Here is a 27,910-nt window from a genome sequence, read left to right on the forward strand (position 1 = left end):
TACATGATATGGTATGTAGTTACGTATGAAAATCAAAAGAAGTCCCCTAATGCAGGGAGAATTATAGGATCTTCAATACAAAGCAAAATATATAAACAAAAGTAAAAATAAAAAACAAAATTAAATGTTGTGGATTGAAATTTTATTATTGCTTTTTTGTAAAAAAAAATATATATAAAAATTCAAAAGAATTGCAGTCAAAAATATATGTTAAAAAACATGCAAGAAATACGATATGAATCAAAAATCACAATAAAAGGAAAACTTAAAAAAAAGTGAAAAGCTATTAAAAAGTATTAAAAAAAAAAACAAATATTAAATATTTTTACATTTGTGCTAAAAACATTTACATTGTTTACAAAAGTAAGTAAAAAATTAAATACTGATTTCAATAGAAATTAAAAAATAAAAATTAAAAACGATTTCAACATTTTGATTATATTAATTTCTGCATATTTTTTTTTTTTTTTTTTTTTGCTATGTAACGTCGTCATGTATCATTAAAAAGATATTCTTTTTATGTTGTTGTTGTAGTTATTATAAATGTTGGTGGAGGGTATACTAAATTCGGCCCTGCCGAATATAGCGCGCTAATATTAATTGTATATTCATTCATTCGTTTATGTTATATCTCTGTTTGTGTGTTGTATGTATGTATTTGATGTATTATATATAGAGATGTGTAACACGCTGCTGCTGATGCTGCATGTATCGCTTCTTTTCTTCGCTTCATTTGTTTGTATATAACTTTTGTTTTTTTTTATGAAAAAAATCTTTTTTTGTTTTTCTGTTTCTTTAAATATAATTATGAGTAAAAAAATTATATATATTTATGTATAATATGTACATATACTAAAAAATGTGTTTTAATTGCAATTTGCAGCATACAATAATAATAATAATTGTTGTTCTTCTTTTTGTATATTCTATATATAGATGTATGTATATATGTTCTATATGTATGTAATGTGTATTTTCATTATTATTATTATTTTATTAATAAAATTGCTAAATTATGGTGTCTAATTGCCTGGCCTGATGTAAGATTTTCTTTTGATGCCCCACCAATGTTATACCCATATCGGAGAGCTGTTGAGCAGTTAATCTTGAGATCTGTTGAGCCGTCACTAGATTAGCCTCTTTGAAGTGTTGAGAATAGCGTGACATTTTGATATTATCCAACCACATATCGGTGCTGATGAATATGTTGTGGCCCCTCTGGCTGTCCATAATGTGGGCGCCATCATTTTCCGGCGAGTTGCGTGTGGTGAGCAGAGCCTGCGGTTGACGGGCCAAATTGTCCAGTGTTGAAACAATGCTGGCAAATGATGGTCGATGGGTGCGTTGCTTTTGCCAACAATCCAACATTAGTTGATACAACGCCTCAGGACAATCCATGGGTGCGGGCAAACGATAACCCTTTTCAATACTCTTGATAACATCTTGATTCGACCAATTCCAGTAGGGCCGTTCACCGTATGACATAACCTCCCACAAGACCACACCATATGACCAAACATCTGAGGCGGATGTGAATTTTCTAAATGCAATGGCCTCAGGAGCGGTCCAGCGTACGGGGATTTTACCACCCCTTGTGGTATAAGCATCACTGGCATTTTCTATTTCTCGTGACAAACCGAAGTCAGCAATTTTACATATTAACTGGGAATTCACCAGGACATTGCGGGCTGCCAGATCCCGATGTACATAATTCATTTCACTTAAATAGGCCATGCCACTGGCAATGCCGCGTAGCATTACAATTAATTGCAACGTTTGGAATTTACCATCATTTACCCGCAAAAATGTATCCAAGCTGCCATTCTCCATGTATTCGGTAATAATCATGACGGGATTGGATCGTGTCACCACCCCCTGAAGATATATAACATTGGGATGATCAAATTGACCCATGATCGAGGCCTCTGTTAAAAAGTCACAACGCGCCTTTTCGGATGACCCCGGCTTAAGCGTCTTTATGGCCACATCAATGTCCTGCACAAAGTTTGGTGGTATCTTCAGGCGACCACGACAAACATCACCAAACTCACCACCACCAATTATGGCCTCTATGGTAATGTAGTTGGCATCGATTTCCCTGGCAAATTCCCTTATGGCCTGATTGGGATCTTCATAGGTGTGGGGATCTACATAACTGCGACTATTACCAAACAGCGGAGTGGTAACATTCGATTGTATGGTCTTGACAATGGGTGTGGTATCCATGGCATGTATATAGGTTACCACCTGACCCTCATTACTGGCATAATCCAAGGGCAGAGGCATGTGATTGCTGGACTTTTTATCCAAGTCATCTTGATTTTTGGAACGCAAGAATACCACCGTGGCAATAATGACCAAAACCAATATAACAACCACGGCCACAGTGGCTCCAGCCACAATACGCATTTGCAGATTCTCCTCATACACCGAACCCACACCCGGCTGGGTATGGGCATAGACTATGTTGCTGTAGGTACCAAACCCGTTTATGGTCTTGTAACGCACCTGAAAACCATATTCCGTGTTGTCATTGAGACCCTCTACATGGGCCTTAGTTTCCTTGGTGGTCAGCGAAGTTTTGTTGATGGCATCAAAATCTGGTTTGGGGAACCAACGTACCTCGTAGAAGTCTATGGGTGCATCACTCTGTACTGGTTTTTCCCATATCAAATCAACTTCATTGCTGGTGGCCAGGACAATGCGTACATTACTCACGGTCGATAGGATGGCTGATTCGGTTGTGGTAAATGTGATTTCATCCCATTCAGTCTTTATTTGACTTAAATCTATAGGTTGATTATGGATATTACTGTTGGCACCACTGCCATGAGGCATGCTGGATGTTGGACCTGGCATCAGGGGTATTTCATTGTCATGTTTTCCACCGCTGCTTTCTTCTGAGCTAAATGAATCATTAGAGGTCTTTGTGCCCTTGTCACTGTCACTGCCACCAGCTGTGCCATTGTCCACCACGTAAGATACACCATTCATAGAGTGAATTTGTATGGTATAGGTTGTCAAGGGTTCCAAGTTGGTTAGGGTAAGTTTGGTGTCATTAAATGTATCAGTGTTGGGTGTTAGCACCACATTGGAAGAACAGGAGGAGCATACCACCTTGTAGACAATGTCACTGCGATAGAGGGAATTAACATCTGCCGCTGTTGGTTCCCGCACTGGGGCATTCCATGATAATATTGCACTGATATGATCAACAAAGAGCAGGGTTAGATTTGTTGGTGGTCCTGGTGGTTTATAGCACGGCATATGTTTACCATCCCGCGGATGGCGATTGAAGCCGGGCAAGCATTTACAATAACTGGAGGCAACTTTAGATGCATTCGAATTCGGGGGACATGGTATACATTTGCTAACTTCCGCAGAACGGAAGGTACCAATGGGGCATTCATTGCAAGTCTTGTTGGCATAGTCAGGTTCATAGCCACCCTTGCAGCGACAACCACCTGTTAAAATGGTCCACTTGCCATCACCTTTACATAGATATGTTGGTTGTTCATAGGGTTCAGCATTATCCACACAGGTACCATTCTGCTTCTCAATAATGGTAATTTCCCGACCCGTTGGTGTCTCATTGAAATGGGCAAAATTTTCAGTAACTGCCGGACACGTGATGTAGTAAACCTTGACGGCCAAAACACTAATACAAGCTCCCTGGTCACGGAATGCAAAATACACACCCTTCTTGGTGACGGCAATACTTTTCACTTCCGAATTTATATCCACATCAGAATTTTGATTAAAACGTCCCTCACCCGCCGCAATTCGAGCTATCAATTTATAGCTATCCGTTTGCCATGGTGGTGGCTCTCTGGTGGCCGCATCAAACTCATAGTACAACAAACTAAATGTCTCCTTGCACGACAAAGCATTGCCGGGAAACAGTGAACAGTCTCGTATGGTAAATTGTATTTCAATATACAGCCTGTTGGCTGGGCCGCGATCAATAAACGGTGACCATAGCCAATTGTTGACATTGTGATAGGCCACATCACAAACAACATAGCTGCGCCAATTTATGCCCTTTCCAAAATCTGTAAAACTTTCCTCAACCCAACCGGGTGTCTGAGCTTGTGGTCCATATGGGTAACGGGTCCATTCCAATGTTGCTTCTCGTGTTGTATCCAATAGTATCACTTGATCACCAGCTACCGATGATAGCTGCATACAAATTATAACTAAAATACTTAAAATTATAGACGACTGCATACGGGAGAGATAATTTATGGATTTAGTAGCACTAAAAGTAGAAGATGTTAGTGGCGGTGGTGATGGTGATGTTGATGTGGTGGCATTGGGGGGCATTCTTTTATGGGAACAGCGGGAATTTCCATCGGCTGTTGTTGAGACAACTCTTAGAGACTTGCTATTGTTGTGGTGGTGGTGGTGGCAGGATTTGTAATTGGTAGTTTGCTCTACAAATTTATCTGGGGCTAAAGGTGATAATGGCAAGGTTGTTGATGGTGGTGATGATGATACATTTTCCGTGACGTTATTTAAATTCGATGAATGTCGTCGATGTTTTGTTGCTGCTGCTGTTGGACAATAATTTAATGACGATGCTGCTGCTGCTGTTGTTGTTGATAGCAACATGGAGCTTGTGGCCGCTTTTGTTAACACCAATTTCAATGCGGCCTTTGCAGTGGCAGCCAAGCTTGTTAAGGGCATAGTTTCGGCTAATGTCGTTGTTGAAAATTGCCTTACTTTTGAGTAACAACAATCTTCTAGTCGTTGTTGTTGTTGTGGACAAGATGTTATATATTTTCGTCGTCGTTTTTGTGGTTGTGTTGGTGGTGATGGAATTGGAAGCATTTTTTATATTCAAATTCATACTAATTTTTGATTTTGATGTATATTTTTCATCCAGTCTTGTTGAAATCGATGATTTTTGATGAGTAGAAGGAGCCGTCACCACCAGCATGCAGCAGCAGTTACGGCAACTATCCCTTCTATTACAATTGTCACTGTGGTTCTTGTTGTTGTTGGTGTCGTTTTTGAAAACTGCATTTATTTCACTACTCCCATGATGGTGACTACCACTAGATGCTAATAATATTGATGCTGGTATTGGTAATGATGATAAAGTTGATGTTAATGATGCTAATTTTGATGCTGCTGATGATGATGAATTTATATAATGCCAAATACTGGTTATTGCTGGTGTTGTTCTCTTCTTTTGTGTTTGTTCATTACTACAGCTAGTAGCATTATTGTTGATGTTGACATTTTCATGGGATTTCTTTTGCACTACCACTACTGAGCAATTGTTGCAATGACATTCTAAATCCGGAGGTTTTTCTCGTTGCGTGTGGTGAGTAGTTTTGGAATGGTTCAGAATAAACATAACTATAAAAAACAAGAATTTTTGTTAAATCTATTTGAAAGAATAAAATCGAGATATGGACCAGGATTTAAATGAATTGAAATCTGAGAAATCGTTGTCTTGATTGATTTTATTTTTCTTAAGCCATTATTGTGGTGAGAATAGGTTCCCTTCTTTTACTTTTTTTATGGTACGAGACCTCTTTTCCAGTAGAAATAACAAAACTTAAGAATTCTTGCACGCAAAGGAACAGAGGATTTTTTTCAATTTAGGATCTAAATATGTTGGCGTTACACATGCTAACCGACAGTTGTGAAAATCGAACATAGAAGAACCCAAAGAAAAACATTTATTTGCAATATACCTATTGATGTAATTGATTTCCTGCTCCCTAACCTTAAAGTGTCAATGTACCATTTAATTTAATATGTAGTCAATTTTAAAAGTGGTCACAACACATGAAATTAATTTTTCTGAATGTCCCGTTACAAGTATAGGGGGTTATCATCCCCGTGAATATTTTCACTTTCTCCCTTAAGTTGCAACGGCGGAAAAACAAAACTCACGGGGAATTTCATTAATGATAACCCCCATAATTTAATTTGTAGCCAATTTTACAAGTGGTCCACAACCCATGAAATTAATTTTTCTGCATATTCCATTACAAATTTCAATATTAATCCGATAAGAGTCCTTTAAAAATATGTATAACCAAGAGACTTTTTCACCTTTTGTGGGGGAGATACCCGCACAAGTGATCAACAATGACAAGGGTTAAATTTGTTGGTGGTCCTGGTGGTTTATAGATTGACATATATATGTTTACCATTCCGGGAATGGCGATTAAATCTTGGCAAGCATTAGCAATAGATGCATTAGAATTCGGGGTACTTAAGCTGAACGGAGTGATGACCGATGAGGAATTGCCATAGTCAGGTTCAAAGCCACCCCTAAAGCGACAACCACCTGTTAAAATGGTCACACAAATATGTTGGTTGCTCATAGGATTCAGCATTACCTCACAGGTACCATTTTGCTTCTCAATAAAGGTAATTTCACAACCCGTTGGTGTTTTATTGAAATGGGCAAACTTTTCAGTAACTGCCGGACAGTTGATGTAGGAAACCTTGACGGCCAAAAGCAGTGACTACCCACCCCCCTCAACTCATTTTTGGAGTTACCGACAAAAATCGGTAAAATTAAAATGCTTATAATGTCGGTAATTTGGGTGCCAACGTAGTGCAATGGTTAGCACGTCCGCCTTGCACTCAGAAGGTCTGCGGTTTGAATCCCAGGCCAAGCAACATCAAATTTTCAACGGTGGCAAAATTCCCCCTCAGTAATGCTGGCGACATTTCCTGATTTAAGCCATGAAAAACTTCTCTACAAGTGGTGTCGTAATTATTCGGTAAGCTAGCAACTAACTCAAAAAATGAGTTAGAGAATCGCACTACTGGTTGTAAAGAATCAAAGTAAATCTGGCCGGTAACAACAGGGCGTACCACTGCGTTCTCTCTTACTTGTTTTTGCAGGATTGGATCTATGGCATGTAAATTGAGGATACGGAAGAGACTGAAACAATCGGGCACCTTCTCTGCTTATATCTTGTTTGGAGTGCATGATATGGTGTTGATGAGGGTCCCGGAGGGGAAGAAGCCTATCGATTTTGGTGATGGTCGGATAATATTTAGGGTGCGGAATTGGCAAAAAAACTTATTTGGAGAAAAAGTCAACGTTTTTTTCCAAAGCAAATATCTCAGCTTCCATAAGGGGTATACCAAACGCAAGACCTGCTAATGAAAGTAGAAAATATCACCTTTTTAACACTGTAAAGGAGGTTGTCGTAGGTGGTCAAACAACGGAGATATCGCAATAGCCGCAAATTAAACCCAACTTTTCATTTTTTGCAATTTTAATAATAATGACGAATATCACAGCTTTGATTGGGGACCTTTCAAAAGCAAAGTCTGACTATGAAAGTAGAAAATCCCATCTTTACAATTATGTAAAGCAGGTTGGCGTATGTGGCCTAATAAAGGAGATATCGCAATAGTCGGTAATACATCCCATTTTTCCATTTTTTTGTAATCACGCTACAGGTCGCAAATTTGATCGGATCGTCACGAAATTTTGAGGGTTATTGGCGGTCCTGCAGAAGAAGAAGCCTATTGATTTTGGTGATGGTCGGATAATATTCAGGGGTCGGAATGAGCAAAAAACTTATTTGGAGAAAGAGTCAACGTTTTATTTTAAAGATAATATTTCCGCTTCTATAAAGGATATATCAAAAGCAAAACCTGCTAATGAAAGTAGAAAACATCACATGTGCAACGATGGAACATAGGTTGTCGTAGGTGGTCAAACAACGAAGATATCACAATAGACGCTAATAGAGCACAACTTTTCATTTTTGCAATTTTAATAATAATGACGAATATGACAGCTTTGATTGGGGACCTTTCAAAAGCAAAGTCTGACTATGAAAGTAGAAAATCCCATCTTTACAATGATGTAAAGCATGTTGGCGTATGTGGCCAAATAAAGGAGATATCGCAATAGTCGGTAATACATCCCGTTTTTTAATTTTTTGTAATCACGCTACACGTCGCATTTTTGATTGGATCGTCACGACATTTTGGGTGTTAATGGGAGTCCCACAGAGGAAAAACCCTATTGATTTTGGTAATGGCCAGATATTAGTCAGGGGTCGGGATTTGAAAAAAACTTATTTGGAGAAAATGCCAACGTTTTATTTCAAAGCGAATATCTCTCTTCTGTAAGAGGTATATCGAAAGCAAAACCTGGCAAATAAAGTAGAAAATATCACCTTCACAACGATGTAAAATAGGTTGTCATAGGTGGTCAAACAACAGAGATATCGCAATGGTCGGTAATGCATCCCTTTTTCTATTTTTTGTGCAATCAAACTACAGGTCGGAATTTTGATCGGATCCTCACGAAATTTTGGTGGTTGATAAGGGTTTCACAGAGAAAAAAGGCTATTGATGGTTGGCGTACAGTGTTGGTCACAGAATTAGCACACCCCTTTGGTTCAAAATGATTTCAGTTAGCTAAGAGTTTTGATAGGGTAAATTGAAATATTTTCGTAAACAAAATCCTTTTCTATAATGTATTTAACAGATTTAAAGATATAAGTGGATAGTATTATCAGTGGTTTTTTGAAAATAAAAGTTTTGTGAAGACGACCAAATTATCAAGGGGACATATAATTAGCACACCCTAAGATTTTTTAATTTAATTCAATTAATATACAAAAATTAATTTATATTGAAGTTAATTCATATTCAAAACGTATTGAACAAATCATTTTTTGAAAGAAAAAATAATTTATCACCCCGGAATCTCAAAATATATCCCAATAGCGGACCATTTTTCGTAATGTACACTTAAACCTCAGAAAGTCGCCATAACTTTAAGAAAAATGTACAATTTGATCTGAAATTATTGGAATTGTTAACCGATTACCGAAATTTAAATATAAAGTGCAAAAACTTTTCAAAAAGTGTTTAAGGTCGATGATTCATTCAAGAAAATTTTCGATTTGGAATAGGTTTATAGAAAGAAGATCAATAAAATGCACCCTTATTTGAAGAAGGATCAACTTATAACACCATTTGTTATTCAAAATTACACGTCTGAATAACACCAAAGACCTATCACTACAAAACTGCCAACAAAGCACTAGGTGAACACGTAGCACATGAGTATGTTTAAAGGTATAACCCCTTTCTAACAATAAAGGATTTTGAGGTTTGCTGAAATTGGTTAAAATCCATGAAAGTAAGCATATACGGTTCAAGATAAATGTTTTCTGGATTATTGATTTTAAATTTAATCGTTTTAAGCTCCGGGAAACATATTATCTTGCGGTCTCACAAGACTATCTCCCATTTGCCTTATGTTTAGAAAATTATTGAAATTTGCATAGGTCCCATAGAGATGAACATAGGTTTATCGTGGCATACATCACGAAATATCGGTAAAACTCAGTCCAGATGGATAAGTATTTATAAAATCAGTAGCTCGAAGCATCATATTACAGTTTTTTACTGAACATTTTTGTGCCAAACGGACTTTACAGATGCACACTGCTGGTGGGTATATCCCACTATTCGCAAATTTACAAAGATTAACAAGAATATGATGTTTTATTTGATGTTTTTATGAACTACTTGCCTCAAGGAATTTGTTTACATGTGAAAAAATCGATAAAAACACTAAAAAAAACTGAAATTTCCATCAGTCCTTGGGACCCAAGGTGTACCCCATATAACTCCCTTCTGACACTGAAATTTCGGAGACTGGTGGAGAGTATAAATAGCAGATTAGAACTTATTCCCAAACGAAAGGGATTTAAAACTGAATATTGACGAAAATATTGAAACTATTCACAATATTAGTGATTCTTTTAAGGTGTGCTAATTACGTGTCCAGTGAATTTAGGACATTTTTTATATTTTTGGAGGTTATTCAAATTGACAGTTATGTTTCAGTTTCTGCATTGCGTTGTATTCTTTAAGCATACTACTGAGAATATATTAGTACAAATACTTTATTAAATACAACTACTTTTGAAGGTCTTTTTAGACAAAATAAATGTTGATAGTGGGGTGTGCTAATTGTGTGACCAACACTGTACATCCCACTTTTTTAAAGTCGGAGTTTTTTACAGTCGGACCTCGATTATCCATAATGGTCGGGACCGGAGGCATTACGGATAATCGATTTTCCCGGATAATGGAGGCAATGCTTTTATGCAGTTTTTGAACATAATATTAAGTAAAAATGGCATAATATTGTACAATTATATGAAAATCTGCAATTTTTATAAAATTTGTTACAGTAATCCACCAAATTTTAGAAGGATACAAATTATCATCATCATCAAATTCATCTGAATTGACTTTGTCCTATGGTTTTTGTGATACCATAAAAACACAAATTGTGTAATACGGGAGAATTTCCAGTTTTCGTTTGTTTACCTTTTTTGCTTAATCAAATTAATTGGAAAGTGTGTTTTTACTCCCGGGTAATGAAGTTTATAACGAAAAATAGAAGAAATGGAAAAAGTCCAACATTTCTTTTCTATCACGGATAATGGAGGTTCCCGGATAATCGATTCACGGATAATCGAGGTTCAACTGTATTTGAGTTGTACTGACGATGCACTTAAATGCGTTTCAACAAAATTGACCTGTATTAATGAAGACATTCAGAGCAAAGGCGCTAAGCTATCGCAGTTTTAATATTTTGAATTTTGCCAGTCAAAAGATTATGCACAGGAGTGGTGGTGTAGGGTATCACATAGTCGGTCCCGACCCGACTATAGCCTTGGCTCACTTGTTTTATTCTATATAGGACCCCGCAGCCCCGTTGCTATGGCGTGGGCTATCCAAGATTTATCACTACTTCTTTGCTTTATATCTCTACTCTCCTCCTACCTCCCCCTTGTTGTTCGACTTTCATTCCTAGTTCTCCCTTTTTATACCCTCCACCATAGGATGGGGGTATATTAAGTTTGTCACTACGTTTATAACTACTACCCACAGATATAGCTATGTCCGTCCGTCTGTGGAAATCACTCTAGCGTCCGAACGGATTGACGTAGGTGGCTGAAATTTTGGGAAAATCTATTATTTGTACGTAGGACTTTTGATATTGAAAGCGGGCTATGTAGGTCCACGCATTCGTATAGCCGCGTCGTCGTTTTAAGGAATGTTTAAGATATTTAATTATTTATTATTTAAGATATTTGTCCCATTTTACCACCGAATTGGCTGTAATTTTGTACTTTGTGCCTCCAGAGGCCAAAAAACATTCGTACCAAAGTTGGTTTATATAGGTCCACGTTTTGGTATAGCCCCCATATAACGCCCCATATAAAGTACGCGTCATTTTAATATATTTTGAATGTATTAGACCCATTTGACAACAGAATCTCTTGTAACTTTGTATTTTGTGTTTCCAGAGGCTAAGAAATATTTCTACCATAAAATGTTTTTATAGATCCACGTTTTGATATAGCCCCCATAGGACGATATCTCCCGATTTTCGGTATTTTGAAGGGTTTGGCCTCATTATCACACCGAGATGGCTGAAATTTGGTATTTAGTCTTCGTTGGGGGTATAGAACTTTCCCCCAGAAATTTGTAGGTATAGGGCAACGCCATCATATAGCCCCCATAGAACGGTATTTTGAATATGACCATTGTGGGTCCGCTGGTCTTCGAGTGAAGCGGCTATTGACAATCAACGGCAGCTGCACATCCTATAACCTAACCTACACCCTTATATAGGAATTATGACTTGGTAAGTACACGTGCCATATGCGATGAATGCCCGGGTTCAGCGATTCCCATGCCGCACAACATATACAATTATAATTTCTTTACCAGTGGCGCCATCGGACACGGTTATAAAAGTATTCCATTATATTTAGCTAATATGAATTTGAATCATTGAGCTATACTCATTAATATGAGAGAAGTATTCCTTGTCCTTTCGGGGATATGGATTATAGCCGTAATAAGTTCTAACTAGGGAGCATGATTACGTGATTTATTTGGTCCTTCTAAACTAATAATACAGGGTGCGGCTACAGTTACTATATGATGTAAAACAATTGTAACTTCTTTGCTTGCGAGTATTTAACATTTTCTTTTTTCCTATTTCAGAAATTAAACTTGGGAGAATATTTAAAAATGGAACGCTATACAATTGCGCAAAGAGCTAAGATTGTTTTTCCATTCATTGAAAATCATCGTTCGATAATTAATAATACAGAAGATTTTATGGTGTAAGAACTGCTCCAACGGGTCCAACCATTCGTTCGTTGGTGAATAATTTTGCTGAATATGGGACTGTCGGAGATTCAAGACATACGGGCAGACCTCGAACTGGCAGATCGGCCGAAAATGTTGATGCTGTGCGACAGAGCGTCGAAGAAAATCCGGAGACATCAACGAGAAGACGATCTTCCCAGTTGCAGCTTTCTGACCGCACTCTTCGGCGAATTTTAAAACACGATTTGCACCTCTTCCCTTACAAAATCCAACTAGTCCAAAAACTAAATCCTGAGGAGTTCGTATTGCGCTTGGAATATGCTAGAGCAGTTTCAAATCTCGTTGATCAAAATAAAAAACTTTTGTCAAATTTAATGATGACCGACGAAGTGCATTTTATGGTGTAAGAACTGCTCCAACGGGTCCAACCATTCGTTCGTTGGTGAATAATTTTGCTGAATATGGGACTGTCGGAGATTCAAGACATACGGGCGGACCTCGAACTGGCAGATCGGCCGAAAATGTTGATGCTGTGCGACAGAGCGTCGAAGAAAATCCGGAGACATCAACGAGAAGACGATCTTCCCAGTTGCAGCTTTGTGACCGCACTCTTCGGCGAATTTTAAAACACGATTTGCACCTCTTCCCTTACAAAATCCAACTAGTCCAAAAACTAAATCCTGAGGACTTCGTATTGCGCTTGGAATATGCTAGAGCAGTTTCAAATCTCGTTGATCAAAATGAAAAATTTTTGTCAAATTTAATGATGACCGACGAAGCGCATTTTCACTTGAACGGTTTCGTAAATAAACAAAACAACAGATTATGTGAATAAGCCCCAAACCTTGCAGCAACTAAAGGAGCAAAAAGGAAAGAAACACTCAACAAAGTTATGGAAAATGCCATAAAAAGAGCACATTTTTGCGTTAGAGAAAACGGTTCTCATTTAATTGATATTATTTTTCATAATTAATGTAAAAAATAACATAAAATAAACTTTCTTTTTATAATAATTTTTTTTTTTTTTTTGTTTTTTTTTTCATTCCATTCAATAGTTATTTAAACAAGTAAAAAAGTATCAGTCGGCTTTGCCGACAGAGATATACCCTCAGCCTGTGCAAATTGAAACACTTTTTTCACAAAAAACTTATGTATTTAGGGGGTTTCAAAATTTTGGTCGTATGAATCGACAAAAATGTTGATTAGGATTAAAATTCAAAATTTTTGCGGAAAAGGTACTTAAAGGAATGGACCGAAATAGACCATGGGGGTGCCATAGGGAGTTTTTACGCCCTTCGGGCTGTTTTCTCAAGAAGTATGAACTTGCCCCTGAAACAACTTTTACCATCGTAATTGAGGCAGCGAATGTAAGGTGCTTCAACAAAAATCAAAGTGATTCAATAGCAGGTCTTAAAGTGAACTTATCCAAAATTTTGTGTGGGAGGTACGGGATGGAGTGGACAAATATAGTTCATATTCGAACCTGATCTATATCTGGTAGATATTATGAGAATGTGTAAAGTATGGACCAAATCGGTCACTCCCATCAAGAGTTATCATGCGCACAATTTTTCCGAAAATTTTTGAACTTTTGTGGGGTAGGTACCTAAAGGAGTGGACCAATATGGCTTATCTACGAACATAAACTAAGTTTGGGAACAATATTACGAAGATCCAATTTTGGCCGGAATCGGCATATCCGTTCGAGAATTATCTTGCGCTTCCACCGATAAACACGGTGTCATAGGGTTTGTTTTTCAACTTTCAGGATATTTTCTCAGGATGTATGGACTTGCCCCTAAGGAAACTTGTACCTTCGTATAGGGGACAGTGAATACAAGATGTTACAACAAAAACCAGGTCCTAAACTGAACTTTTCCCAAATTTTGTGTGGGAGGTACTCGAAGGAGTTTACCGATTGAGTCCATATTGGAACCTCATCTAAGACTGGTAAAAATTTCTTAATGAGCAAAGTATGGACCAAATCGGTTACTCCCTTCAACAGTTATCGTACGAACAAATTTTCCGAACATTTTCGAACTTTTGTTGGGGAGGTACCGGAAGGAGTGGACCGATATAATCCATCTTTGAACTTGAACTAAGTTTGGACAAAATATTACGAAAGCCAAATTTTGGACCGAATCGGCAGGTCCGTTCGAGAGTTATCATGCGCTCCAACCACTACACACGGTGTCATAGGGTTTTTTGTAACTTTCAGGCTATTTTCTGAGGAAGTATGGACTTGCCCCTAATGAAACTTACAGCGTCGTATAGAGGACAGCGAATACAACTTGAGTAAACAAAAATCAAAGCGATTCGAGACCAGGTCCTAAACTGAACTTATCCGAAAATTTGTGTGGGAGGTACCCGAAGGAGTAGACCGATTGAGTCCATATTGGAACCTCATCTAAGTTTGGTAGAAATTACACGATGTGCAAAGTATGGACCAAATCGGTTATTCCCTAAAAGAGTTATCGTGCGCACAAGTTTTGCGACAATTTTTGAACATTTGTGGGGGAGGTACCTGAAGGAGTCGTACAAACATACTTAGAGTCTAAAACCATTATTTCGATGAGGCACATTTTTGGTTGTATCAAAGTGTAAATACCCTCGAACATTTTCGAACTTTTGTGGGGGAGGTACCGGAAGGAGTGGACCGATATAACCCATCTTCGAACTTAAACTATGTTTCGACAAAATATTACGAAAGCCAAATTTTAGATCGAATCGATTGATCCGTTCGAGAGTTGTCGTGCGCTCCAGCCAGCCAGACAGACAGACGGACGGACATTGCTCAATCGACTCCAAATTGTCTGAAACACATTTCGTCCAAACATACTTGGGGTCTAAAACCATTATTTCCATGAGGCACATTTTGCCCGTATGAGGGTATAAAAATGTTATAAAAGATTAAAACACAGAGCAGAATTTAAACGCAATTTGTAAGGGTTTGGTAATAATCAAATACATAAATATGATATTCAGTAAAATGGTGGCGGTGTGTACTTTCTGTTTTAAGAAATAATTTTCTTCAAAATCTTTGTTACAGCAGAAAAATCGTATATAGAATACAACCTAAGAATTTTTTATTTTTTTTTTACAAAATTATAGTTGTCTGAAATTCTGCCACAGGGAATATCTTCAGCAAAGGGACCTGGATCAACTACATAATGAGTTGTACCACTTTTTTGAACGTGCCCTCCTTGCAGAAAATTTTTTTTTTTTTTAAATTTTTTAAACACAAAAAACATCCGATTTGAACCAAAAAGACATTTTCTTTAAAGAAATGGGTATTCACCATGTGTTCTCAAAATGTACAAACGTGTCGTGGTCAACATTTTTGTTAATTATAGCCGTAATAAGTTCTAACCTTTTAAACAAATAATATTTATAAATATCTTTCCGCGAATCAATATTTTAGTTCATTATAACCGTTTTCCTTTGTTTTAATCGCTTTCATTGGGTTGGTACGAAAAAAATAGAATAAGAATAGGGTGTAGGAACAAGAAAATTTGTTATATCCGGTGTTCGTTATAAAAGAGTTCATCTATAAATTCTTATTAAAGCTTACTTTTAAATATCATAGGCAAATGAAAATATTTGAAACAGTGCTTAAATTCGTCGCTATCCGCTTGTGCTAAAAAGCGGGCCTGTAAGTACTAACAAATCAAACAAACATCATATATCTGTTAATTATTATCAACATTAAATTTTTTATATTGTATTATTAATTTGTATTCAATTTACAAGTTGCTTTAACATTGGAGTAGCTATGATGTAATAAAGAATTTTTTTCCAGCTTTAACCAGTTTTTATCACTGCGCGAAAACTTATTATCATTTGCATACCACATCATACATCTCTTAATGATGATTTCATAATTTAACTAATAACGTATACGATATACTTATTATTAATCTGTTGCTTTAAAATTGGAGTAGCTATGACGTAATGAAGAATTAAAAAAAAAAATTAAAGAATATAATTGTAACCAAAATAATTAGATCTCCAATTTATAGATTTAAGATGAATTATATATATGAAATTGTTTTTAGAGTAGCTATGATATTTAGGTGGGTTCTTTGTAATTATATAAATTGGCCTCAAAATTCAATTGCAAAGCAAATAAATAAAATAAATAAATAAAAAATAAAAAGCCCATAAGTTCACCGCTATTAATTTTTGCCTCAAAAACAGTCCAAATTACCTATAGTGACACGTAGGAATTCTTCGTTCCCTGCATTAACATTACACAGAGGTTTGTGAATTATAATTCCATTCATTTCAATAAAAAATAAGATATTGAGTGAAATGCACGATTTTGTTATGTCTCTCGCCTAAAAAATGTAAAACTGTAATAGTTTTATTACATTTCAATTTCAGTTTTATTACACTTCAATTTCAAAACATCAATACATTTTTCGTGAGTTGTTTAAACTAATCGAAAAAAAAAATAATTTCTCCTTTTTGTTCATAACTACAAAACAAACTCTTCACTTTGTTGTTTACAATATTAAATTCGTAGGCCCTAGGGTGGGCTTGTTAATTCTTAACAATCACGACCATCATTTTCAATATTATTCATTTTATTACACATTATTCTATAAAATGTGTGAAGTTATTTACTACTTTCTCCATAAATCCAATTACTACTAAACAACAATGCACAGCACAAAGTAAATCTTCGAAGATATGACAACAATGTAGTGTTGTGAGTGGGTGTACGCCAGAGCCAGCCATCAGTATTTCCAAATTGAAAATATAATAAGAAGAAAATCTTTTTCAACTTTTACTTTATAGCTATTAAAATGTACATAAACATGTAAAGAATGTTTACAAAACAACAAACGGCACCCCCTGTGTCGAAGAGAAGGAATCAAATTACACAAGTCATAATTTTAATGGATGAATCATACATAAATACATATTCTTTTTATGAATTATGACATGGTGGCTGCATTAACTTGTACAAGTCAGTTCGTTTTTCAGTTTTTTGTTTTGTTTTGGATTACATGATTTCATAAGAAATTATAAATAAGGAGATTCCTATACGTAGAAGAAGTCGTTATTGCTTCCAAAAAAAAAAAAAAAAAAAATACATTTACAAATAATATGGTTTCAAAGATTTTTCAATGTAATTCAAATTGTTTATGAAGCACTATAAATGTATGAGGGGGTTGAAAACCAAACAAATATTAGAATAAGCAAACATACTATGGATGTTGTCATAACAAATTATTTGAAGATTTTGCAAGAAAATGTCAAAAACTGGTCGTCGTCAATCCTCTTGTGTATATTACAATTTTATGGTCAATTAAAAATCAATATTGAAGATAAACCCCATGAGAAAACCAATAACTTGACTGCTGGCTTTGCCGTAACATGATCTTTAGAAGTACATAACTCTCTTAACAACAGTCCATCTCATATAGCTTCTGCTGTGTGAAAAAATTCTTGAAGTTCCACATATGGGAGGAAATTACACGTGCCAACAAAGTGTAACATATGTGTTTTCAAGTGTTTGATATAAAATGCGGTTAATTCATATTTTAGGAATATTTGGAAAATATTTCTTTGTCCAACTCTCAGCCCTTGGGTCAGTCAACATTGAACAAAATTATGAACGGAGTAACAAAATGATGATGGTGCAGTGGTAGGCACAGTCGCCTAGCAGACTCGATCCGACGATGGCAAATATATCAGACAGGGTAACGTACAAGCAGTGTCTTAAAACATCCCTTTCGGTATCTGCGGTAGACTAATATGCATCGGTATGCACTCATTAATACGAGAGAAGTATGTAAATAATATTTCAATATTTTATCAATATTTACACACTGGAAACAGTTTTTTGGTATTATTTTTTCTACACGTTTGGACCAATGTCAGTCACTCCTTCCGATAGTTATTATTATTGCTTTTTTTGGTGTTGGTGGGGCAAGTTAAATTGGGATAAGTTTTTGTTTGGTGGGGAAAGGAGGCAAGTTGCCCCCCTTCAACTTGCTCGAATTTGAGAAGAGTTTCACTAGCGAGTGAAACTCGAGCGAGTATTCGGGTTTATGATTTTAACACTAAAATAGCTAATACCAATAGTAACAGTATTTAAGGGTTGCTCTCGGTTCGTGTTGAAATTTCAACAAGGTTATAAATTTTTTCTTGAAAAGTTAATATTTTCATAGATACATGGCCGAATGTTACAAATTTAAACCAAATAGTGCAGTTAAAAAGGAAAATTATAGGACTAGACAAGATGAAAATAAATAAATAAATATTAGATCCGTTGCTTTTGTTCGAGCATCTGTTTATAGACGAAAATCTTAAATTCCGACCGAAGGACCGAGTTTAGAAAGCTGTACCAACCCGAACGTAGTTGTCCCAAAACTAATCTAGTTTGAGGTGGCAGCTGACGTCCTTTAGCTGCGATAGTTAAACTTGTATTGGGTGACGTGGGTGTTGAAAGATACCAAGGAACGGTCCTGACCGGCTTTAACATGGCAAAGTCCAGGATTTATCTTGGTCCCTCTTTCATAAAACACTGACCTCCCGTGGTGTCACCTGGGGCAGCTGCCTTTAACACCTGTTAAAGGTAGTGAGCTAAAATTTGCCGCTCGTTCACCCATAAAAACGTTAAAGTCTTGGGTTTGGGCGCAGGGTTAGTAACCCTCCCCTACAAAAAGCAGCCTACTATGAAAAACAAAAGAAAAGAAAACAAATCCCTCAAAAGTTGACGACCCCTGCAAACGTTTTAAGGACCATGATCTGCGAATCTGCACCTGGAATGTTCGCACTCTTTATAGAGAAGGTGCAGTTTACGCATTGGCAGATGTACTTGAAAAGTGCAAGGCCGACATTACTGCCATACAGGAAACACGATGGAATGGGAAAGGCGTCACAACAACACCTAAAGGTGACGCACTGTATTATAGCTGCCATGACATAAAGCATGAGTTTGGTTGCGCATTTGTAGTTGGTCGGAGGTTAAAACACCTGGTCTCCAGCTTCACACCAGTGAATAAAAGACTGGCTACAATTCGAATAAAAGCAAAATTCTTCAACATCAGCTTTATTTGCGCTCATGCTCCCACTGAGGAAAAGGACGAACAGACCAAAGATATATTTTACGAGCGCTTAGAAGAAACATATCGACGCCTCCAAACAATAGTATGCTAAGTTGACTTTGCATGTTTTCAAGTTCTTTACATTTTTATATTTAACGTCCTTTAACTTAAATTCTGTCAAATTTTGGTAATAATCGGACAATCCGAAAAGAAGTTATAAACAAATATTTACTTAGCATAGTACTGAAGGTCAAAGAAATTTCCAAATTTTTAGAGCTTGTCCTGCAAAACTCACTATTCGGAATTAGCAAACTATTATTTGGAGGTGTAGAACGTCCTTTAACTTAAATTCTGTCAAATTTTGGTAATGATCGGTCAATCCGCACAGAAGTTATAAACAAATATTGACTTAGCATAGTACTGACGTTCAAACAAATTTCCACACTTTGAGAGCTTCCCCTGCAAAACTCACTTTTTAGACTTAGCATACTATTATTTGGAGGTGTCGATATGACCGTTGCCCTGCCCATGACATTAAAATTATTCTAGGCGATTTTAATGCCAAAATTGGAAAGGAAAATATCTTTGGCCCAACAGTCGGAAAATTCAGTCTCCACAGTGAAACATCTGGCAAATGGTATGAGGCTGATAGACTTCGCAGCGGCAAAAATCATGGTAGTTAGCAGTACCAGATTTATCATCTCGATATTCATAAGGGCACCTGGCTGTCTCCAGATCAGAATACAAGAAACCAAATTGATCATGTTGTGATAGATGGAAGACATTCGTCGAGCGTGTTGGATGTTCTTTCGTTCCGAGAAGCAAACATAGACTCGGACCACCACCTTGTTGCAGCAAAGGTACGCACCCGGTTAAATGTAGCAAACAAAGCACGAACAGACACAACACAAAAGTTAGACATCGGTAAGCTGCAATCACAACAGATAGCCACAGCATATTTCACTCAACTGGCCCAATTGCTTAAGGCGAGCACTCCTTGTCCCGATAACATATCAGCGCAAGGGCAAAGTATTGCCCACTCCATGCAAACAGCGGCAAAATCCATACATGGATACCAGAGACCTCCACCAAAGAATCCATGGTATGATCAGGAGTGCGGTGCTGCTACCGAAGAGACAAATGCGGCATATAGGGCTACTTTATAATCCGTAACAACGCGTAGCGCACGATAGAGATATCGGGAGAAGAGGAGAGAGGAGAAACGTCTTTTCCGCAGGAAAAAGAGAGAGATGGAAAAGCGAGAGTGTGAAAGAATCGAGATGTACAGGAACCAGAATGAATTCCGAAAAATCTACCAAAGAGTCAAGCATCAAACTGATGGCTTTGGTACAGGCACATCCTACTGTAGAGACCAGCAAGGTAATTTGGTAACTGATACAGATAGTGTGCTCAGGATATGGAAAGAACATTTTTCAAAACTGTTGGTATCCAGCAAAGTCGACGAAGATACCACAGATCCAATCCCGCCCAGCCAAGATAAGGTAAATACAGCAATAAACCAGCTGAAGAATAATAAGGCAGCATGAGCCGATGGCTTACCAGCCGAGCTGTTCAAAACCGGAGGCGACACGCTGATAAGGTGTATTCATCAGCTAGTTAGCACCATCTGGCAGGAAGAACGAGTACCCGAAGTTTGGAACCTCAGTATCCTATGCCCCGTCCACAAGAAGGGAGATAAGACTGTATGCTCTAACTATAGGGGCATAAGTCTACTCCCTATTGCCTACAAGATCGTGTCCGGGTTATTGTGCGAACGACTAAAGCCTATGGTCAACGAGATAATTGGACCATACCAATGCGGCTTTAGACCTGGCAAGTCCACCACTGACCAGATATTTACCCTGCGGCAAATCCTGGAGAAGACCCAAGAGATGCAGATCGGCACCTACCACCTTTTTGTCGATTATAAATCAGCCTTCGACAGCCCGCTGCGTTCAAAGGTATTCTAAGCCATGTCTGAATTTGGTATCCCCGCAAAGCTCATCCGGCTTTGTAAAATGACTTTAACTGACACGAGGTCCTCAGTTAAAATAGGAAAGAACCTCTCCGAAGAGTTTGGTACCAAAAGAGGTTTCAGACCAGGAGACAGCCTTTCGTGTGATCTCTTCAACATCCTGTTGGAAAAGGTTATATGAGAGGCAAAGGTCAAAAGAAGTGGGACAATCTACACCAATAGCCACATCCCAGCAAACCAATCGTACCGACATCGTAACGAAATCGGAACAAAATTCGGACGATACGTCCAATATCTGATCCGAAATCGGAACGAAATCGGTACAAAATCTGAACTATTTCCTATCCGAAAAATCGTTTAGAAATCGGAAAGAAATCTGAACGACTTTGCTTTCGAAATTGTTTAGACGTGTCGGACATCAGACATTTGGTTTGCTGGGATGTTACTTGCTTATGCTGATGATATAGACATCATGGGACGATCTGTAAAAGAAGTAACTGTTACCTTTATGAAGGTCGAAAGAGAATCTGCTAAAGTGGGTCTGGCGGTAAACGGTGAGAAGACCAAGTTGATGGTGTCGACGCGCAATGCGTCCATTGAGCTCGGACCAACTGTGGAAGTTGGTTCCTATAATTTTGAGATAGTAAAAGACTTCGTCTACCTCGGCACCTACGTAAACACAACAAACGACATCAGTTGTGAAATAAAAAGAAGAATTGTATTGGCCAACAGATGCTACTTTGGATTAAGTAAGCAGTTTAAAAACAAAGCCACATCTCGTCAAACAAAAATAACGCTCTACAAAACACCGATACTACCCGTGCTGATGTATGGCTCCGAAGCCTGGAAACTTGCGCAAGCAGACATGGCAGTGCTTGGTGTGTTTGAGAGAAAAATTCTTCGAAAGATCTACGGACCAATCTGCGTTGACGGTCGTATGAACCACGAGCTGTATCTGCTATACAACGACATCAATATTGTTAAACGTATCGAGATGCAGCGATTGCGTTGGCTAGGCCATATCATAAGAATGAGCGATGATGAACCCGCTAAAAAGGCGTATAAATACGGACCGCTTGGCGGTGCACGCAGAATTGGCAGGCCAAGGAATAGATGGCGCAAAAAGTGGATGAAGAGATGAAAAGGCGTGGTATTCCAGAGTGCGAAGCAACAATTAGAGAGAAATGGAGATATTTTCTTAGTTCGGCCTATGGAACAAATGTTCTGTAATGGGCCAGCTTAGCTAAGCAAGTTAAACTTGTATTTGTAAACAAATTCATTCGGAGGAGACACAATTCTAAGAAGTAAGGCAAGTTGGACTTATCTTTCCTTTAGTAGCACTTCACGGTAAGGTAAAAATGGTAGACCTGTCTTAAAAACTTATACTACATAAATTCGTTTTGCACCGGGGCACAGCAATATCAAGAAAAATGATATAGTTGAAGGACTAGCAAGACGAGGTTCTAAATCTTCAGACCTACTGATGGCGGACTGTATCAAGCCACCCCTCTACTTCTCCTTGGCAAACTCAATAAGATTACATAAAATCTTAATTATAAGGTGATTCGGTGCAAAAAAAGTGGTTTATGCTTCTTTGTTAGCCTAAGTACTTGCGCAAGCCGATAAAGCAGAGAAAAATTCTTCGAAAGATCTACGGACCAATATGCGTTGACGGTGAATATTGACGTAGTATGAACCACGAACTGTATCTGAGAAAGATGACTATTTATACTAACCGCAAGCTGATCAGACAGTACTGTCGGAGTTTGTTAAGTTTTTTTCTGATTTTTTCTTTAATGCTCCATGGTAATCCTGAATAAAAAAGCGAGTTTGCAAGTCTTTTCTATCTTTGGTTGTCTCGTCCAATATTGTCATATTTGCATTTACATGAACCCAATGGCTTAACAAAAGTTCAAAAGCCCAAGGAGAGCCTTTTGGATATTTTTGAAATTTCCAAAATTAAAATAATCTGGTTTTGGTTGAAGTATCTGAAGAAAAAAGAGAAGAAGGTAAATCTTCAACGTTTGATCTCTTGGAGCAAGTTGAATGTAGTGACTGAATTCGAAACTTTTTTCAATATCTATTTTTTTTTTGTCAAAAATCATTTGGGTTTCCGGAACGTTCGAAGTCTATATTTCGGGAAAAATGGACTTCCCAAACATAATTTATATATTGCCATAATCAGCATTCCAAAATCTACCTGTGGACAACATATAAACATTTTCTAAGTCCAGCCACTACATTCATCTTCTGCAGAACTCTTTTGCCAACATCGAAATCTGCAGTTTCTCCATTCGCCAGTGAAGTAAAATGCTCGATATTGAAGAAATCTGGGCTTAACTCTAGTAAAAACTCTCCGATTTTTCTGAAATTTTTCCAGAGGTAGATATTGTTGCGCTGATCACGAAAATGTATAATTTTCTTGGTGGACGTACCCGGTTATTGGACCCGAAAGTCCGGGCACAAAACCCGGATTGCTACAAAATGGGTACCTATCATTGGAAAGGTTATGGAAATACCTATCTAACAAGTGGTCATATGATGGGAAAGTTTCAGGTGGTCAGGTGATATAACCCAAAAACTGATTTTTGGACCCGGATTTTTCCATAAAACCCTCAAAAAGTCGAAAATGGGCCCATTATGGGGTCCCATTTAATGTAAACCAGATTGTAGCTCACACTTTAGCCTTTCTAAAATGGTGCTATATGTTGTAATACCTTCTTTGCAACCAGAGATATGGCTCTTAGAATCTTGAGAATTCGGTTCTGTAGGACTTATTTCTTTACATTATAGGTGTCTATAGGTACCCGAACTTTCGGGTCCAAAAACCGGGTAACCGGACCCGTCCCCCAAGAAAATTATACATTCTCATGATCAGCGCAACAATATCTACCTCTGGAAAAATATCTACCTCAAAAAATCGCAGAGTTTTTACTAAACTAGAGGTCCGAAATCTGAAATTTTCCCAAAATGACTCGATTTGTGAGCTGTTACTTGCAGTAGGATGTGTTACCTGCAAAGGAACTCTATAAAATTTTTAGTGTTAAATAATAACCAAATTCCCCTAATCTTTTACACAGTTCAAGAGCCAAAGGAGAGCATTTTGAATCCTTTGAATTTTCTTTTGCAGGTGTGTCATTCAAAAAATCTGGCTTTTATTGAAGTATCTGAAGGAAGAAGAAGGTAAAACTTTAATTGCTGCACTCTTTTGTCAATAGTGAAATCTGCAGTTGCTCCATTTGTCAATAAAGTAAAATGCCTCATATTCAGGGATATCGCAAAAAATGTCAAAAACAATTTCAGCACGATTTGTGAGGTGTCACCTGTAGTTGATTTTAAAAGAACATAAAAATTTTACTAAAATAAAATAATCCACTCCCCAAGAGTTAACTAAAGTTCAAAAGCCCAAGGAGAGCCTTTGAAAATTCATTGTCGGTATGTGATTAAAATAAGCTGGCTTTTGTTGAAAAATCTGAAGGATGAAGAGAAGAAGTTAAAACTTCTGAACTCTTTTGCCAAAGTCAAAATCTATCTGCAGTTGCTGCTCCACCATTCGCCAATAAAGTAAAATGCCTATTTGATTTTATTTTCCCAGTTTGTTACAGAAAAGTAAGGGTCTCATCATTCATTACCCACAGTAACAGGAGTTATCTCTAAATAATGCAGGTATCTTTCTTAGTACTGTGGTGGTACTGCGCTGTTGTGCATCCTTTTGGCTAGATAATAACTCTTAACACCATAAATGGTGGGAGTTATGTACATACATATCCGTCCGTCACCCTAGTGGTTGACTTTTATTTAGTTCTTATTGTCCTTAGAACAAACTCGACACAAAAGATTTACTTTTGAAGCCTTGTTGTTGCTGTTACTAGCAGCAGCTTTTAAGATGAGGGTTCTGAAAAAAACAACCAAAAAAAGTAAAATGCACTTAAGAACACAAAAGTGGATATGTATCTGTGAGAATGGAATTACTTGCCGGTGAGGAATTGTAGAAATTTGTTAAAGGAAGTTGGTTTTGCACACACCTTACTATCTTTTTAATGAAATTTGTCTTTGCAATTTTCAAAATTATCCTTTTCTTCTTCTGGTTAATAATTATTGCAACATTTTTATTTATTATCTCCCCCCACACCGCCTGCTGCTGTGTTCAACATACTACCTTAATTCGTTGTTGGCTAACATACAACCGTACACCGTACAAGATAAAACGAACAACCAACCACTGTGAAAACCATCATGGAGGACATAATATAAAAAGCCTGAGGGTTACTGTGAACGACGAACCGAGTCTCGTTGTCACACAAAAAAAAAAACGGACCAAAAAAAGATACTTATGTATGTATGCATCCGATTCATCCTATTCGTCGTCGTTGCTGTAGTTGTTGTTCAAATTGATTTTTTTCTTTTCGTTTGCTTTTCTTATTATCATTTTTTTCTTTTTTTGGACAATTTGATTTCTCAGATTTCATTCATTATAAATCTTGTTTATACTTTTCATCACACAATGGGAAAAAACAAAAGAAATAACACAAAACTTTAATTCACTTTAATTACTTTTTTCCGTTTCCAAAGGCAAATCGTCGGCCTTTTTTCGTGTTAGGTTCGCTTTTGGTTTGATTAGAAGAGAAGTATCATTTTGCTGCTACTGCTTGCTTTGCTGCTGCTGGTTCAAATGCTCAGAGTTTTGTCGTCCAGTTTTTTTACTAAGGAATTTCATCGAATACACATTTTTTCTTGTTATGATTAAGTTGGGGACCACACACTTCAAGTTTTTTCACCTCGTTTTTAGCGAAACACCTTAATTTTTTTGCCAAAATTTCATTTGTTTTCCAGTGTAGACACTTTTGATTTAAATAATTTCATAGTTTTGATATTTTCAAACGGCTTTTTGTTTATCCGAACCGTGTTAAAATCATTTTTAATACACACACGTATTTTGGTTTGCACAAATACAATACTGCCCTGCTTGCTGCTGCTGTTCGTTCTCCGCTCAACACACAAAACACCAAAAAGTAATCATTTATCTCTTGTATATCCAAAAAGTAATCAGTTCATCATCGTTGGTGGTTGATTATTCGTTTACCACTCGTTCGTTTTACTCGTTAGTTCGTCGTTCGTTGTATTAAAAGGAGTAATTGGAGTATTGTGGTGGGGTAAAATAACAGCAGCAACAACACTAGATTATCAGGTGCATTGCTGAGACATCCACAAAATACAACTCTGTTCACAGGTAATACTAATTTTGACAACTGTGAACAGGGAGTTGTTAACATTTATGCTTTGTTTGCATATGATATGTTGATAACATTTATGGAGTTGTTTACATGTACACCTTGTTTACATACGGTTATGAAGTTTTCACAAGGTGTAAATAAAGGGAACGTTATTTTATGATGTTATAATGCAATAAATATAACAAAACCATATAAATATGACAAAATTTATCACTTGCTGTTTTTCCTTACTTACCTTATAAGAGAGTATTCTCACAATTGATAATATTTATACAGTTTGTCAAGTAATTGTTTTCGAACCAAGAAAATTAACATTTTATGTATTAATTTATGAAAAAATGGCAGATAACTGCGGTAAAATTGTCGGGGTTTTTGCGATCATCATAAGGAATTTCTGACATTAAATAAAACATAAAAACAATAATTACCTATATAAATGTTAACAAAAATACATTAAATGGTAATTACATTTAATAACAACTTCACTTTCTTTCTATCGCACAGGTGATTTGCTACTGAAGCTTTTTTAGAATTTGTCTCTTAATTGCTGTGTCTTTTGAACAATGTTTCTATATATTTGTGTACAGTGTTCTGTGTCAGTTTTATAATTTATACGGGTATCATTTGGCACATTGATTATATGCAGCATCTCCAACATACAGTGAATCACAGTCAAACGTATCCACTTCAATTTCTTTCATTAAAACTGCGATTACTACATTTCAAATTATCCTTCAGATGTTTAAATACCATAACAGAGTCTCCTCTGTGCTTTACGGTTGGAATTGTGTATTTGAGGCCAAAGGGCGTATTTGCTGTACGCCATACCACAAAACTATGCAACACTGAAAATGCAAACAGCTTCTAGTAAGCATTTTTTGAAAGTACATATTTAGACTACAAAAACACTAGTAGGGTTTTGTCCTGTCAGATCCAGTTCGGATTTTATGGCCTCATCTAAACCGGGCTAAATCTACACTTTTTTGCATTTATCTGGCCTTTATCTCAGAAACGAATAGGAATTTGGCCTTGCCGTCTTTAGCAATATTGTAGCCCTAAACTAGAAGAACTTATCTTTCGAAAAAACCACATAAAAAACTCCATCTAGGCCATCAAAATCTGTAAAATATAGAAAATTTTACATAATTGCTGAAATTCTGGTCAGTATCGGCTAAACTATTGGGAGTTGAACCAAGTAACCTTTTCTTCCAAAATCTTCCAAATAAAGTTCCCAACAATTCTTTAGAACATTCTGAAACTCTAAAATGCTTACTTCATGTTGTTTCAGCGGTATTTTGCATCATATCTTTTAAACACACAATTCCAACCGTAAAGCACAGAGGAGACTCTCTTATGGTATGGGGTTGTATAAGTGCTTCCGGTGTAGGGAATCTTGTTTTTATCGAAGGAAATAAGGATAAAATGTATAATTAAAACACTCTGAAGGATAATTTGAAATGTAGCACTGAAAAAAATGGGATTTGGGACAACATTCCAAT

General features: G+C 37.0%; 2 protein-coding genes across 2 annotated transcripts in view; both read right to left on the minus strand.

Annotated features, from left to right (window-relative positions):
- The window catches only part of GMF (Glia maturation factor), a 72,109-nt gene that overhangs the window by 38,520 nt on the left and 5,679 nt on the right, over positions 1-27,910 (minus strand). The window lies entirely within an intron of this gene.
- Eph (Eph receptor tyrosine kinase) lies at positions 733-27,769 on the minus strand. The gene is made up of 2 exons (XM_073970924.1): positions 25,732-27,769; positions 733-5,364 (listed from the first exon to the last, which is right to left on the minus strand). Exon 2 carries the CDS (start codon positions 4,828-4,830, stop codon positions 1,009-1,011), a length of 3,822 nt encoding a protein of 1,273 aa, XP_073827025.1. The 5' UTR covers positions 4,831-5,364; positions 25,732-27,769; the 3' UTR covers positions 733-1,008.

The sequence above is a fragment of the Musca autumnalis genome, unplaced genomic scaffold (genome assembly GCF_047663935.1).
Source record: "Musca autumnalis isolate F117 unplaced genomic scaffold, ASM4766393v1 scaffold_2, whole genome shotgun sequence".
In the NCBI taxonomy this organism is placed as follows: domain Eukaryota; kingdom Metazoa; phylum Arthropoda; class Insecta; order Diptera; family Muscidae; genus Musca; species Musca autumnalis.

Excerpts from the sequence above, each read along its gene's own strand:
- Eph (XM_073970924.1), bottom strand. The coding sequence starts at position 4,830 with ATGCTTCCAATTCCATCACCACCAACACAACCACAAAAACGACGACGA.